Source organism: Orbicella faveolata, unplaced genomic scaffold, assembly GCF_042242905.1.
Source record: "Orbicella faveolata isolate gen_17 unplaced genomic scaffold, um_ofav_v1 contig_1, whole genome shotgun sequence".
In the NCBI taxonomy this organism is placed as follows: Eukaryota; Metazoa; Cnidaria; class Anthozoa; order Scleractinia; family Merulinidae; genus Orbicella; species Orbicella faveolata.
In genome coordinates this window covers 13,178,659-13,194,634 of record NW_028301536.1, presented here as the reverse complement: position 1 = coordinate 13,194,634, position 15,976 = coordinate 13,178,659, and the positions used below count along the sequence as shown (strand labels likewise).

The 15,976-nt window shown below is 37.9% G+C and overlaps 1 protein-coding gene and 1 long non-coding RNA gene across 8 annotated transcripts in view; one reads left to right on the top strand and one right to left on the bottom strand.

The window, feature by feature from the left end:
• The window catches only part of LOC110061348 (BTB/POZ domain-containing protein 16-like), a 35,095-nt gene extending 29,749 nt beyond the window's left edge, over positions 1 to 5,346 (bottom strand). Inside the window, exons 1-4 of one of the 2 annotated variants that reach the window (XM_089290121.1) lie at positions 5,164 to 5,346; positions 4,969 to 5,035; positions 3,558 to 3,714; positions 2,438 to 2,627 (exon numbers count right to left, since the gene is read on the bottom strand). In XM_089290121.1, the coding sequence (XP_089146247.1) occupies positions 2,438 to 2,627; positions 3,558 to 3,714; positions 4,969 to 5,035; positions 5,164 to 5,294 (545 nt within the window). In that variant the 5' untranslated portion in view covers positions 5,295 to 5,346. The remainder of the gene's footprint in view (positions 1 to 2,437; positions 2,628 to 3,557; positions 3,715 to 4,968; positions 5,036 to 5,163) is intronic. The other variant, XM_089290118.1, reaches the window with a different exon arrangement.
• Positions 5,347 to 6,765: 1,419 nt separating this feature from the next.
• The window catches only part of LOC149118149 (uncharacterized), a 15,064-nt gene continuing 5,853 nt past the window's right edge, over positions 6,766 to 15,976 (top strand). For 2 of the 6 annotated variants that reach the window (XR_016207394.1, XR_016207387.1), the window contains exons 1-2: positions 6,766 to 15,201; positions 15,846 to 15,936. This is a non-coding gene — a long non-coding RNA (uncharacterized LOC149118149). Of the gene's footprint in view, positions 15,937 to 15,976 lie in introns of all 6 variants that reach the window. The other 4 variants (XR_016207386.1, XR_016207388.1, XR_016207393.1 and 1 more) reach the window with 3 other exon arrangements.

Sequence of the window (15,976 nt, the reverse complement as noted above, 5' to 3'; positions counted from 1 at the left end):
GCAAACCAAAATTCACATTAACCCATTGACTCCTGTGCCGGCCGTAACCGGCCATGATGAGCCTTGGCCTTTCTTCCACTTCTGATGTCCTCACCTTTGACCAAAATTGGCATCATCTATGCTCAACTTCTGCAGGAGGAAAAGATCTCTCCAATGATACCCAGATCAAAGAGATCGGCCCAATGGAGCCAGAGATATTGCACAAAAATGCTCAAAAAGTTGCATGAAAAACTCAGAGCAAAATTTCCTGCCACTACACATGGCTACTCCATGGCAAAAATTGCCCATTTCGATGATGCTTTCTCAGAATGTTTTAAACTGGAAGCAAGCCCAGTTGAAGGTCTATCACTGCCAGCAGCAAAAAGAAAAGAAAAGGAGAAAAAGGAAAGGTGAAAAAAAAAATACAAAAATCGAAAAGCCTAATGAGCCTTGATTTCTGCGCATTCCCAAGCAAAACTGTCGTAAAACGTGATGCTAGTAGAAAGAAAGGCATGCTGTCATGTTGCAAATGCCTTTTTGAGTAGATTGGAGCTAATTTGGCCCATAACTAACCTAAAAAATCTCCAAAATGTCCAAAAACTGCATTTTTGGCAAAAAGCTCCAGGAGTTAATGGGTCAACAACGTGTTAACCGGAAGGGGTTAACGCACACGCACATTTTGCTGCGATAGGTTGCACTTTGACTTCGGGTTGGTATGTATGAGCTTGGTCATTGTTTGCTTCTTTTGTTACTTTGTGAAAGGAAGTTAACGCCCTTTTATAAAGACAACATTAATGGTATGAACGACATGTGTTTTCAAGGAGCAGACAAGTTCTATTTCTTTCGTAGCGGCTGAATATTGCAGTGGTTACATACATGCCATTATATTTTGATTCATTCAACCACAGATGAAATGATTTGTATTTTGAGAAATCAGCTTACAAAAATAATGGGGCTTTCAAACGGCACTGCGAAAAAGACAACAGACAACACTGGGAAGTTTCTAGTTCTTTTGTACTGGATCAAGGTTGTAGAATAGGTTGTCATCGCTACTTACAATTTTGCTTTAATTCGTTCATTGGCGAAAATATGTTCTGCAGTTTTGAATAAAACAATAAATAAATATAAGAAATAACACTTTCAAACAATGCAGTAGAATGAAGTTTTTAATTTTACCAACGCCAGAAAAGACAATTGACAAGACTGGCAAATGTTTTCTTCACTTGTTCCAGCTGTTATCAACTTCCATGATATTCACACAAACTAGAATCATTACATACACCATTTGTTTTCATTCATTCCATCACTACTAAGATACAAGTATTTCATCCTTTTGAACAAAACAGGCCCTTCAAGTTTGAGGCATCCAAGTGGTGTGATCAAGAAGTTTTCGCGACGCTTGAAGAAGACAATAGCTAATTGGGCCACAAAAGTGTGTCAAAAGTGTCCCATGGCTGCTGTAAGTATCTGGAGTACAGTGGAACCCTCTTGTGGAATTCTCTCAAACCTTCAATCATCCAACCCCATCCCCCCCAAGGGTTTCAGTTAAACCTATAGAAAAATTTGTTTCTCTTGTAATTTTATCCCAGAGATCGCAATTCTACATGTAGACTTCTTGAACCAGTTTTCATTACCCCCATGCCAACTTAGAGGTCCAAAAAATTGGATTCTGCTGTACTTCCAGTGCTGATCATGTCAAAACATTGTAAGCTACATGTACATATTAATTTTGTAGGTGGTATAATATTATATAGGTTGAGACCCTTCAGATTGCAGGGATTGAATTAGCTCATCAGTATCTGCATTTAACTCCTGATCAGTTTCTTTAAAACAAAGTGACACATTAGTATTGCTAGAATTCTTCCCAAGAATAGTGCGATAGTCCTGACAAACACAATTTCCTCCCTAACATTTTGTTGTGTTATAAATAAATTACCAACAATACTTAGAGGATGCACATCTAGATCTATCCTGGTCGAATTGGAATTTAGATATGTTGGTTTTGGTAGTGGGAGGAAGACTGGAGAACCCTGAGAAAAACCCTGAGAAAAACCCTGGAGCAAGGCAAGAACTCAACAACAAACTCAACCCACATATGGCACCGAGTTGGAATCAAACCCGTGCCACAATGGTGAGAGGCAAGCACTCTCACCACTGCACCATCCATGCTCCCCCTGTGTTGTCCTTAAAATGTGTTGATACCCATAATGTATACTCCTTGTTAGTAGAGTTAATAGGCAATTGGTCAGGGTTTACATTGTAATAGTAACTTACCCAGGCAAGGGCTTAAACCCACAACTGACTCAATCAAGAGTCCAATATTAAAACAAGCCATATTTACTTTAGGCTGTAGCACCTTCCAAACACACAAGTATGTGCAACATTTACTGGTAACTACATTGTACTTAAGAAAAACGATTGGTAGTTTTAAGACAGTATAGAAGCTGTTCACACCAACCTAGGAGATCCAGAGTGTGTTGCTGGCTGAGACTGAACAAGCCGACGGTCTAGCTCCCTCCCAATGGTTGAGTGGCCAGGCACTGGATGAGATTTGAGAAATCTGGGAGAAATCAAGGAATGCATGGGACTCTTGTACGACCTTTCCCCACCAAAGTCTGCACGGTTGCACGCCGTCATTGGACAATCAGCTGCAGTTGGTAAAAACAAAAGAAATTAGAGGAAGCTTGCTGCCAAAGAGAAAGAACTGGAATGAACTACATAATTATTATTATAGAATATGTCACAATGAAGTTTATCTCATTCTCATATACAGCCTGTACCTTTAATTACCAAACCCAAATTTGCTATTAGCCAATCAGAAGAAGTGTCTACTGTCCTGATATCATGTGATATCAAGTCACTGACCTGGTACAGCATGGCAACAAATTATATGGTCACTTGGCTGAATTTGGGCATGGTAAATACCTAGTCATACCTTTTTGGTAAGCTTGGTAGCATATCAAGCTCATTTGTTCTCGCCATGGGTATTTACAAACCATGGCTCAACCAAATCAGCCAAAAAGTAATGATTATATGTACATGTAGGTATAAGAAAAATGTAGCAAAGAAATGCATACCACCACAGCCAACAGGGACCATTGTTTGGCAACCATATATGTACATGTACCAGAGTATACATGTATACATGTAGACAGTTGAGACTCCCCAAAATAAAGTGTGATCTGCCTAACATGACTTTTTGTGCATCATGTTATGTTAAACACAACAAACCTTCCCTTAGACTCTTCCATACAGAGACTTCCATATTACAGACACTTTGCTTCATTCCAGAAAAGACAGAATTTTTTTTTTTGTTCATTTTATTTTTTGGTCATCAAACTCATACATGTACATGTATACATTTGTAACCCCTCCGACTATAATATGGAAACTCTGCCCATTCATGTCTGTCTTAAAGAAGTTCGACTGTTGTACTGTTCAGTGTTGCTAGTTTAATAGACTATGGCTGCCATGTCTCCATGTTTCTTGTTTCATTCTGAACAGCTTGGAGCAATTAAGAAAAGCAAAAAGTGTATGACAACAAAGTTTTGGTCAGTACTACACATGTATGTACTTACCAGTCATGACTGCCATTATTGTGTCATTATAAGAGCTAGTCACAGACTTAAGAGCTTGAGATGAGCCCAGCAGGTCACTGCCAAGCATGTTTGGAAGTCTCCATCGGTTGGTACATCCAACTTGAATCCTGTTTCTACTACGTGGTAGCAGAGGTGGCTGGAAAAAGAAAATAAGTCTATCTAGACAGGATATCAGTCTGAACCATGGGGTTCATGTTATTTGTTTGCAAAGATCTGTCAGCAGTCAAGGTGTTTGTCAATAACTAAATGAAATTTTAAAAGGTTAATATTTACTTAGCACCTGCCTAGTCTTATAAAAATGCATCACATGTATAAAGCCATCTTAGCAAAGGCATTCTAACCTGGAAAGCTCAGTAGAAAATGTTTGAAGAAGTTATCTACAACTTTTTTGGATCACTGTTATTTCAGAAAAAAAACCTACCCCCCCTCCCCTCCTTTTGCACTGGTCAGGAAAGAAACAATGAACATTTACAGTCCAATGACCTCCTGAGTGAGGGAATTTTTTCCCTTCTCATTTTATTAACAAATTTAAAATGAGTGCATGAGTAATGATCATTGATCAATTTTTTGACAGTCTGTTGCAACATAACAGATTTTTTCTAATCCACTGGATTTTCATCTTTGTAAGAGGTCCACTTTCAAACAATTGAGAATTGCATGCGTACGAAAATTTTGACCATACCCTACCGTAAAGATTTCACAGCATTGCATTACCAATATTAAGGTAATGAACACATTTAAGGAATATTTAAGAACTGAAAAGTGTACCATGAATTAAGCAAGTTGTTATGGCTGTGAATTAAAGAAGGAAAACCCAGAGAAGCTGTTTCTTCTGTGTACCATTTTAGAGATCAGTTCACAGGTGCCCCTGGATGTATACTTCAAAATTTTCATTAAAAGAATTCCAATTAAAATCTCAGCATTTTTAGGTAAATAGTGGGCACGTTTGCACTTAGCCCCTTCTTGCAACGATCATTATCAGCAAAATTGAATTAATTAATAATTTATATGATCAACTTCAGGAGTAAAAAATATGCATGAAACAAAAGTTGATTTACAACACTGTTTTTCAAGTCAGGAAATCTTTATGAATGGATGATTTCTTCAAAAACTTTGAATATAAGCTTGACTAAAATGAAAGCTTCAAATTCCCCACCGGGACACCGGATATGCAACACTTCTGATTAAGAGGAATGATCGTTGAAGATACAATATAGCCTAAATGGATCACATAAAATACTTTCGTTCTCGAGCAGGTTTTCTGAAAGTCCGGTTGTTTGCAGTGCCATCGCATCGTGAGAAATGTTTCAACAATATTCCCAAGATACAATGTAGTCTATTATCCAATTAACCTCACACCCTTCTCTAAATTAACTTAATCTGTTTTTACCTTCGGAGGATCTCGTGCATCTGCAACCACACCAGCAAGAGCCGAGAACGGGGCTTCGATAAGAAATCTGTGAAAATTATTCACTAAGTGGTGATCAAGTGTTACAAAGTCAACAAAGCTAAAACCGCGCGCAATCAAGCGCACTGCCGCCAAGAGAGAATTTGCAAACAGTGAGGCTAAATCACACTTCTTTACCTTGAGTAAGAAGGCTTGGTGGTTTTCGCAGGTGGCAAGGATGGTAAATAAGGACGAGGTAAAGGGGAAGGCGTTCCTGAGAGAACATTATTCCGCAAATGACTGTTACTTTCCACATAGACTTCCGCCATCTTTGTGGTTGGATGGGTCTCCACAGCAACGATTGTGAAAACGAGGCTGGATAGTTAAAAATGGGTGAGAGCGAGGCTGGTGGTTCTTGCCACATTCCAATGTTCGACCATTTTCGTCCGCCGCGAAGGCATTTGACTTTCACAGGGGCGGGGCCAGGGGCGGGGCAGAAGACTCCTGAAATTTTCGTACAGGCATCATCCAACAAAAAATGACGTCACATCCGGTTTAAACTGCGCTTCGCGGCTCGCTTCACAATGCGAGAAAATGGCGTTTCGATTACTCATGATTTCCCTCTATTTGTAAACCATCAGTTTCGTTTCATTTTATATTGAGTATGGAAGGATGTTGCAGACACATTACTTCGGCTTTTGAAGCAAAAATTTCGGGAAAAGAGAAAAGTTTATTATTGTTTTGAAGCAAAATAACGGAGAGCCTTCCGTCATCGTCGGGCGAATTTTACACATTTGCAAAATTGGTGTTGTTCCGACTTTTGGTTCTTGTTGTTCGTGATTTAGTGATAACAATAAGTGCAATAGCCTATAATGTTAACAACAACCTGGATGAAGTATTGCTGGCCTTAGTTTGCACTGTGTACTACGGGAACATAATTAACAGAAGCCGTTTAGCTCCGAAAGTCGCTGTCACCAGAGCTTTTGTTGCTCTTAGCTCACGTGTATTGGTAGAAGAGACAAGCTGGATCGCATGCTGAAGGTCAGTATCCCACATTCCTACATCTCTCGTTGAAGATTGTTGTTTTCAGTAAGATACAGTACATATGTATCGGTAGTTTGGGGTCATCAGTCTCTTTCTCTTTGGTGAGTGCTTTTAAAACGCCCAGTAAAAACTTGATTCACGGCATGGAAACTTATGCCTCGCTGGATCGAAATTCGAGTTCTAGTCCTCTTTAAAAGTAATTAAATCAATTATTCAAATCCAAGCCATCAGAGGGAATCTGCCATTGAAGCTGCCCTAACTTAAGGTCCTGTTTATGGACCTTCCCCTTTGAAAATCGTGGGGGTGTTCTTTGAGGCAACACAGGTCCCATTTGTATGGTCCCGGGTACCCGGGAAAACCCTCCCCCTGAGGCAACTTTATCAAGTGCTTGTATGAGAAAATGTAGCCCATGTAGGCTGAGTAAAAGTTGACCCTGCATGATTATTGGTAACTCTTATTGAATAATCAAATGTGCAACTATCCCTCTTTGTTTAAGTTTCCCTCACTCATTTGATCAGAGTGGGTTTTGCTGAGTTAATTTTCTCTTCTTTGATACAAATTGCTGCTTTAAATCTTAAATCTAGGCATTACGTGACACTCGCCATGCCGAGAGTCGTTCCAGTTAGGCGAGCCAAAGTGTTTATGTATACTCAAAGAAAAGTTGTTGGTTACTTTAGCTGCCAAGGCGAGTCAACTTGCCCACCTGAATTGTCTCACCCCCAAGTCTGGTTCGTCATCCTCGTGTAAACGGTTGATTGAATTTTGCAAAGAAATAAGTGAAAAGTTAGCTCCACCAGGGTAACTCGGGGAAAGGGTTGTCTCTGGTACACAAGAGCCATTCTATTTTATTTCCATTTTCCGTCTTCCTCTTCCAACTGATTATGCGAAATATACTGTCCAAACTCTTTATGGGTACTGGTGTTTGAGAGTGTCATCTTTATCACTACTGTGGAATGTACCTCACCATACAGCCACCCCCGTTAACACAGCCACCTAGTTATTATGGCCACTCTATTCTGGCTCAAACAAAAGCTCAGTCGGTCATTTTCTTATTTATTAATTATACAGTCAGATTTTTGTGACCTGTTGGTGACCAGATTAACAGAATTCTGGCACATTGTAGGAGTAATTTATATACAATTTACAGCAAGCAACAGGCATCATTTTGTTAGTGAAGTCCCATGCATATAATTATGTAACTCTTGATTATTTTGAGATTTTATCTTTATTATGTTATCAAGGCAATAATAGTTTGATTCCTGCCCCAGCGGTAGGGGGGGGGGGACTCTCCTCCATGTGCTATATACAGCTGTGCAGCCCCAAAGGGTATGGTTATTCAGCCGTTTTGGTCATAAATACTCTAGGGTAAGGCTTTTGCCCTCTAGTCTTTAATTTGTTATGTTTTTTAGAATAAGCTACCTCAATTTTCATCATTATTGATAAGACCATCAACAAAAGTCCTTCAAAACTTATGTTTAGGGCAACTGTAGCAGTTGCAACAGTCATAAATGGGGTAGGGAAAATCACAGATTTTGGTCATAAATAGGTTAAGAGTTTAACTTTTGTGAAGAGGGCTGCACTGACCCCCACCCAATTTTTCTGGGATGTACAAAACACATTTTCTTAGCAGTTACTACAGTCTTGCTTTAGTAAATCAAAATAGTACTTGCTGCCAGGTACTTTATAAAAGTATAACCCCTCCAGAAGCCTTCACAAAGTACATGTAATATCTGGTGCTAACAATTTTTTTTTGCGGCTGATTAAAATTTGGTATTAAATTGTACTGAACTGGTGCAGATTTAATATACATTATATTTTGTCAAACTTAGTTCACTTATTTTAAGACTACTCAGCAGCAACTAGTACCTCTTGTATGACCATGCAGTAACAGTATATTCCAAACAAAAAAAAAGGTACATGTATATGTATTACTATCCTGCCTGGAAGAGTGTGTAGAGAGAGCACACAGTGCAATGCCCTACTGTATGTCTTTTGTTAGGTATAATAATCTTAAATTTAGAAGACTCATATTGATCTTAGAATTCACAAAAAAGTTGATTTCTTGACAACTCTCCTTTAGCTGTGTCACTTCATAATAAATTAGTAGTTTGGTATGTTGTAGCATAGAACTTTAATTACCGTAGTTTCTCGGTTATAAGGCGCACTCGGCTATAAGACGCACCCCAAACTTGGCAACTTAATCATGCAAAGTTCCCAAACTGAAAATTATGTGAAAATACTCGGTTATAAGACGCACCAAGAAATGAAGAGTTCATAAAGATAAAATTTTATTCTCTTGGCACAATTAGCACGCGAACTCTCTGTAAACGTGAACAAATTTCAACAAAAGTGAAAAAGTCACACATTTAATGATATACACGAAAACAAAAGCTAAAAGTTCGCACCTCTAATGATAAACTTGCGTGTAAACAAACAACGCATACACGTTAATTTCAGCTTTCCTGCTCAGGAGACATATTTCGTTTTTTATAAAGATTCTAATAAATATTCAACGATCCGAGAACCAGAGATCCAGAACCTTGGAGTTCACCGGGAATAGAACAGTTCCAGTGTTGTCATGCGGTGCCGACAAGCAGAGTTTCACAGTTGCACTAACGGTGAAAGCGAACGGCGAGAAACTTCCCCCGAAGCGTGCGCCGAGCAAAGAACTGGTTTTGCAGTGGATCCAAAAGGCATGGCAAGAGATACCCGCTGATTTGATCGCGAACTCATTCAAGTGCTGTGGAATATCAAATGCTCTGGACGGCACCGAGGACGAAGCTGTGTGGGACGAAGAAGAAGCTGGAGACGAGGAAGCAGATGATGAACTGGAGAACGAGTTTGACACGGATAGCGAGGAGGAAGACTAGACATCAATAAATTTCAAAACAACAACAACGGCTCTTTTCAGAGCCACCCGGTTCTTTTCAGAACCACCAAATCTTAAAAAAGTCAATGACCAATGTTTAGTGTCTTTTATTTGTCTAGTTTTAACTGTAAGTTCCGGTAAAATTGCTGTCGTTAGATTTTTTTGCACGAAAATATTCGGCTATAAGGCGCACCCCAATTTTGGCAAAAACTTCCCAAGAAAAAACAGATTTTCCTCGAAAAAACCGTGCGCCTTATAACCGAGAAACTACGGTAATTAAGTTATCACACCGGTATCACAGAGGTCATGGGTTAGAATCCAGTTCACACCTAATTTTTTTTTCAGGCTATAATTTCACCTTTGCTTAAGTTGTGTATAGTATGTTGCAATGATCAATCATGTCTTTATAAGTTGATCAATGTATATATGTCCCACTGACTTATACTTCAACATTTTATCTTAAAGTTTGTTTATTTGTTTTATTGTGTGGTTCTAGAAAATGTCCATACCCACCCCAAGGAGATTATTGGAAATTCCAGGGATGGGGAGGGTCTCAAAAGCCAAACTTTTTAAAGAAAAGTATTAATAAAAATTGGAATTTCCATAGGGATGGGATGGGGAGATCTCTGTTTAATAAATACATAAATAATATGTACAGACCCATTATCTGATGTGAAGACTGTGCAATATATCCTGGCCAATGAGTTGCCAAGGTGTAGCTTCCTTGTTATAAATTTCAAGTACCAAATTAAAGAAGATCAGCATGTTAGATGGGAGAGGGGAATTTTTCAAAATATCATAAACTAAAAATATATATATTTTCCAAACTCAATCATGTTAGTAGTGTTAGTGGCTATTTCTTTCTTTCTTTCTTTCTTTCCTTCCTTCCTTCCTTCCTTCCTTCCTTCCTTCCTTCCTTCCTTCCTTCCTTCCTTCCTTCCTTCCTTCCTTCCTTCCTTCCTTCCTTCCTTCCTTCCTTCCTTCCTTCCTTCCTTCCTTCCTTCCTTCCTTCCTTCCTTCCTTTCTTTCTTTCTTTCTTTCTTCCTTTCTTTATTTATTTATTTATTTATTTATTTATTAATGAATACCTGTGAAGAGATAGTCATACATTCTTGCAAATATTCTGGGAGTCTCCCACATACCATTTAGATAATCCAGTCCCCCAGGAAAGTTATGAAATTTATTGTCCAAGTAAACTACTGAACCATGGGCTCCAGTGGGGACAGTGCTATTATGATGCAATTTGCAGATGTGCTCCATAATATGAGCTTAACAGTTTTGTTACCATGGCAACAGACTGCATTTCAGACCTTCCCTGATATTCTAGGCTTTTCTGGCCACCTCATGGCCTTGATTAATGTTTTTCAAGCTGAAAATCACTGCATTATTGAAATTGGTTTAGAGCGGACTGGAAAAGATTGAGTTGCCAATTGGGAACATATTTTTATAGCCATATTAGTGTGTTGCCTGTAGAACTATAAGGCTACCAAGTTTCAATGATCTCTGCTGTATATATGGTCTGCACTTGATGTAATATTGGGTTTGGTGTATGACATCATCAGTCCTCTCATTTGCATATATTTTACACATTTTAAACTTAAATATCTCCAGAATTAATGCAAATATTTGTTAAGGTAAACAGCATTTGTAATCTATAGTGGAATTCGATTTGATACTCCTAAAAATTCTGAATCAAGGGGTAAACATTTGATGATAGTAGCATGCCAAATCATTGAGTTGAATTTATGCTGCTGACATTTACATGTACTGTAAGGTGTTGAAGAGAATTTTGCAGGGGAATTTGGTGTGTTTATTGAATTGCCAGAGGTTGGTTGGCTGGTTTTGTTATTGCTTTGTCATTATCTTCCATGTATTTTTTTTTTGAAAGCAGAGTGGTTGGTGGCAAAAGCAAAACTGGCAATATTCTCACTTACCCGTGTTTCTAAAGTCATGTTTTTAGGTTTTTGTGGTCAATCTATTAGTAGCTGCACTGTCTTAAATTACAATAGAAAAGATGTGATATTAATTATGTAAGTTATACTTTGGTATCATTCATACCAAAATTATAGTATTTTCTGGTTCAATGTTTGCTTTTGCATTAATTTGATTAAACTACTGTAGTTTATTTTTTAATGGAATTTAATTCTGTCAAAAGGGAGGTGGGAATCTGAGAACAATAGTGAACTAGACCAACAAATATACAGAAATCTACCACCATTGCTTTCATGGCTGAGTGGAGATGAATCTAAGTCAGACCAAAATTAGAAAAAAAATTACTGATTTATGGGAGGGTTGAAATGGGATCCTGGCTATGGGAGAGTAGGAATTGGGGCTGAGGGGGGTGGGTGGTGTGCTTGTGAATTTAAGAACCTCTCTGAAAGTGAAAACAAACTGTAGGTTTGAAAAGTTTAAAGCGGAGTTAAAAATTGTACTTTAATATATCTTGTTTATTAAGGTGGTAATGAGCATAATACCCACTTAGGGTGAGTCATTGAAACAATGACATAATTTATGTTTGTCTTTTCTTAGGTGGTTACCTCCTGGCATATACACCCCACACAGGCATACAATGTTATGATTAGATGATGCAACCTGCTTTCCCATGTTTAACATACAGGTAAGAGTATTGATCAGTGGACCAGTGTACAAGTGTGATTTCTCTACTGATAATGAGAATTATAATAAAGATACAAAGCCACTCTGGTGTGATTTATTTAATTATTCCTTAACGGTAAAGTGAACCAGTTAAACCAAAGGTTGCACTCTGTAAGATCAGGTGTACAAAAATTAAATAGAAAATTTCACTACGTCAATTTTATTAATTAAGTATACTTCTTTGCAAAATATAGTTGGTATTTTGTTGTACTGGTAAGAATATAATTTGGAATTTTTTTATGGGAAATGTTTCCATTTAAAAATGTAGCTCAGATGCCACAACTATAGTTCTCCTTTCTGTGGTGTTTTCGTTTGTGGTAAATTGCGAAAACAAATTATGTTGACCTACATGTAAGTTAAAAAAATATACAAGTAGTAGCTCTTCTGAAAAAAAAAAGTTAATTTGTTGTTGTTTCTTCCTGTTCATTTTTTCCTTGAACATTTTTATTTTCCTAATAAGTAGTTTAGCTAGCCATAAAAATGTTTTGTTGTCTCTGAGACCATTTTCAGGATAAAAAAGTGATTTGTATATAAAATTTGAATTTTTTGGGGGGGTGGGGGGGTGGAGACCTTTTCAGAATTTCCCTACAAAGATCACAAGGTACAAGGGAAGAAGCAAAAATAGAATTTTAAGTGTTAAAACATATGTTTTCATCATCAGTTTGGGCCTCTCTGTGAAGCTGCATAGTATACTTGAGGATCATGTTATACCCATGTTAATTCAAAATACAAATGGAAACTTGCATTGACAATCACTTAATCTCTTGGCACTGTTTTGTTTTTTAATAGTTGCCTTTTTTCACAAAACAATAATTTGAACATCTTTGTTTCACAAGCTGGGAGGGGGGGAGGGGTATTCTACAAAGTTTTAAATGGAAAGGCCTTATCTCAAGGTCCATTACCCCTCACCCTTTTGTATACATTTGTACCATTTTGATAGAAATGGCACCTCTTTTGTCAACCTTACATTGCAAAAGGGTAAATGTACCTGTTTAACAAACCTATTTAAGAATACTGCATCCCTTTTCTATTCCCTTGGGAAGAAGTTAATAAATAATATTATAGAATCTCTTCATTCTGGCTGAGGAGAGTAAATGAGAGCTTTTCAACAACATTTTAGAACCAGAAGAATGGAATCCCTAAATGACAGATTTTCCTACCCTTTCATACACCTCAACTTGTGAAATCCCTATCATTAAGTTTATACCTGAAGCCTGAAAAAGGTACTCATCGTGAGCTGAGCCTCCCCATATAGGTCATTACAGAGAGCCTTCCCACATACACAAGTCAGGAACTCTTGACAAGTACTGTAAGTAGATGCTGGCTTTAAGACTGGTCTGAGCCAGCTTCTTCAGTTTTTTAGCACAAACTTGTTGCTCTCTGTCAATTTCTAGTACAAAACCTTTTCTTTGCTGATCTGGTCCAAGTTCACAGACACTAGCATCACTCTCACGACACTGACTCTATCACTGTCACTCACAGTCTGATTCTTCAGTTTCACTGCACCATGCTTCATCATCACCCATCATTGTTAGACATGAGTTCATTAGGTTGTAAAATTCACCAGCCTGGCAGTGTCACTGTTGCTATTGCCTGTTCCCAGACTTCCTTTTATGGCTAGGTGTAGGGGCATGAAATTTCACTACCGTTTACGAATAATTTGTTTAGATGGCATATTGAAAGTGATGAATTACTGAAAATTGTCAGTATTGCTAGTGTTCTCTCGTTTCCTTAGGGATTGAAATATCTTGACGTAAGATTACAAAGAGAAAGCACACTGAAATATAATGCACAATTTTTTAGTAACCTTTCAAAATGGGTTGCCAGTATGACAGGGATTAATAGATGAGGAACTTGGTCTGCAAACAGGGCAAATGAGAGGGTTTGAAGAAATTAAAGGTACATGCTTGACCTCAGTTGGGGGGGGGGGGGGGTATTGGAACTTAGTGCTGCTGACGTCAAGCACTGTTGCAACGGAAAAATAACTTTGATTATAAATGAGAAAAAAACACGACATGTCCAAATTACTTAATCGCCGTTAAAACTAATCCTCTTGCTTTTTTTTAAGGGGTTCACGGCCTGCCTGTAACGAAGCGTTTATCAATTAAGGGATTGCTTAGGGAAAACATATCTTGTTTAAGGTTCTTAACCAATCGTAACATATTTTATGGCATCAGTTTGAGTCATGAGCAAACACACGAGTTTGTGTTAGTGCAAAGCAAAGCAAAGCGCGTTATGTGTGTGGGTCTATTCTTGCAGTGATACGATTAACAGCACTCAAGTACTCTCGAGTGTTTGGCAACAGTAAATTTTAAAAAAGGCGCTTCTGTTAATAAGGTTCCCCCTTGTCTAGAAACCTGTCATTGTGCATTTTTCTTAGTGTAATGCCTACCTAAGAGAATAGGATATTTGAATTGAGTGCAACTTACCTAGAATTCATTATTTCCACACAAACGATGACTCCTGTGGAATTCAGCGAGGAAGAAATGGCGACATTTCGTAAAAAACACGCCTTCAAAACAGCGTGTTTTTGAATAAATAATTACCCTGTCCTTCAAACAAACTGATATGACGAGGAAGAAGACAAAATTTTGTTTATCGTGGCCAAATAAAACGTTAAAAATATCCGGCCGATTGCAAAATATTACCATTTTACTTACTGAGAGAACGATCATGCCATGTTCAAATTTGATTTTGCCGTTCAGTGCTCTTTTTTACCGGATGTGACGTCATTTTTTGTTGGATGATTCAGATACACAAAAAGTGCCAGGCGTCGCAGAGTGTTCTCCCCCGCCCCTGGACTTTCAACTTGCTACTGTCATAGATAAATCCCATGAGTATTTTTTTTTTTATGATTACTTGCACAAAGCAAAGAAAACTAACAAAATGCCCCTTGGTTAGTGAGTCGTTAGTGGGAGATGAAAGGTCCATGCGAAAAGATTAATTACACGACAAATTTGAAGGGACCATTGAAGACTCGTATATGGGCTACGCTATCTGGGGGATTTTTTTTTTTTTTCTGTTTTACTGTTGAAAAGTCTCCTGTAAAAACTGTGAACAAAACACGGTAGAGAAAAAGTTTTATGGATCAGTAGAAATAAGAAATAAAACGGCCAGATATTTTCTACTGGTTAGACCTATCTAGGGAAGGGAGTTGTGTATATTGTTTGAGATTTCATGAGGGGGTTTCAGAAAAAATTAAACTAAGCGGGTTATACTTGGGGGAAGGGTCTAAAAGTTACTATTTGCAAAAATTTTGACCAGAGAAATTGCAAATAAGTTCCACAAAACAGTTATAATATAGGATTTAATTGTCCTGTTGGAATTGGTGGAGGAGATAGACTAATGAAAATTTTACAGGTGTTTGATTACTTGGAAAAAGCCAATAAAGTTTACTGTCATCTAATTAATTCAAACCAGGAACTCGCTTCCATTTGCACGTGCAAACTTTGGGCGTGATTTTTCTGATTTGCATTTTAATCTTGGGTTCCTCGTGCTAGAAGAACAAGAAGCGGCTTACTTCTTCAACGGTAGAAATTTTATTGGCGAAAGGACAAAACGACTGGAAAGTTATGATCATGATGGACCGAATTGGGGCACTTTACTGACAAGGAAGAACTTTCCCGAACCGCATGTACTCAGCAAACTGGGATTCAAAGAAAAGCGAGGTAAGAGTTCATGAAATGTGGAACCACTAATGCAAGGCGATAGAACGAAATTAAAACGCTATATGGATAGAGAAGTCGAGAAATATTGCAAAATATTGTTAAATTCATTTAGATTTAGTTTGAAAACTTTTCCATAGTGAACCGGCTTGTACAAGAAAAGTCTTGCTTTCCTTCAGTGGAGTTTCAGTTCAAGGCCTGACTGAGAGTCAGTATAAAGTCAAATTAGAAACGAGTACGGAAGATAGATTTTAAAGCTTTTCAACTAAGCATTTTGAAAAACAGAATACGAAACGGGGTAGCAATAGTGAAAAGATTTCTTCTAAATGTACTGGAGTAAAGCCAACAAAAACGAGAACGTCACTAAACAATTCAGCGTTTAAATAATGCAATTCATTGGAGGCCATTCCCCACAATAATCAACGCATTAATAATCAAATTTTGGCTTTTCTTTACTAAAACGTTATTTCCCTCGGCTTCCTCGCTATTTTAGATCCCTTAGAAATGCCTTTAAAAATTCCAAAGTATTTTTTGGAGCGTTCGATAGGCCAACGTTCTGTGGAGCACTATTACGCTTCACGGGAATTGATTTTGTTGTTAGATGAGTGGTATTTGATTATCCCCGTGTTATTTGTTCCCAATTTCAGGTACACAAGTACAGCTAAACGACCATCTCCGTTGATTTGACACAATAACATGAGTGGAAGATGTCACCCGTAAAATCAGGCTTGCGTCAAGGTAAGTTGTAGAAAACCTAGATACTTGTTGCAACTCAGGC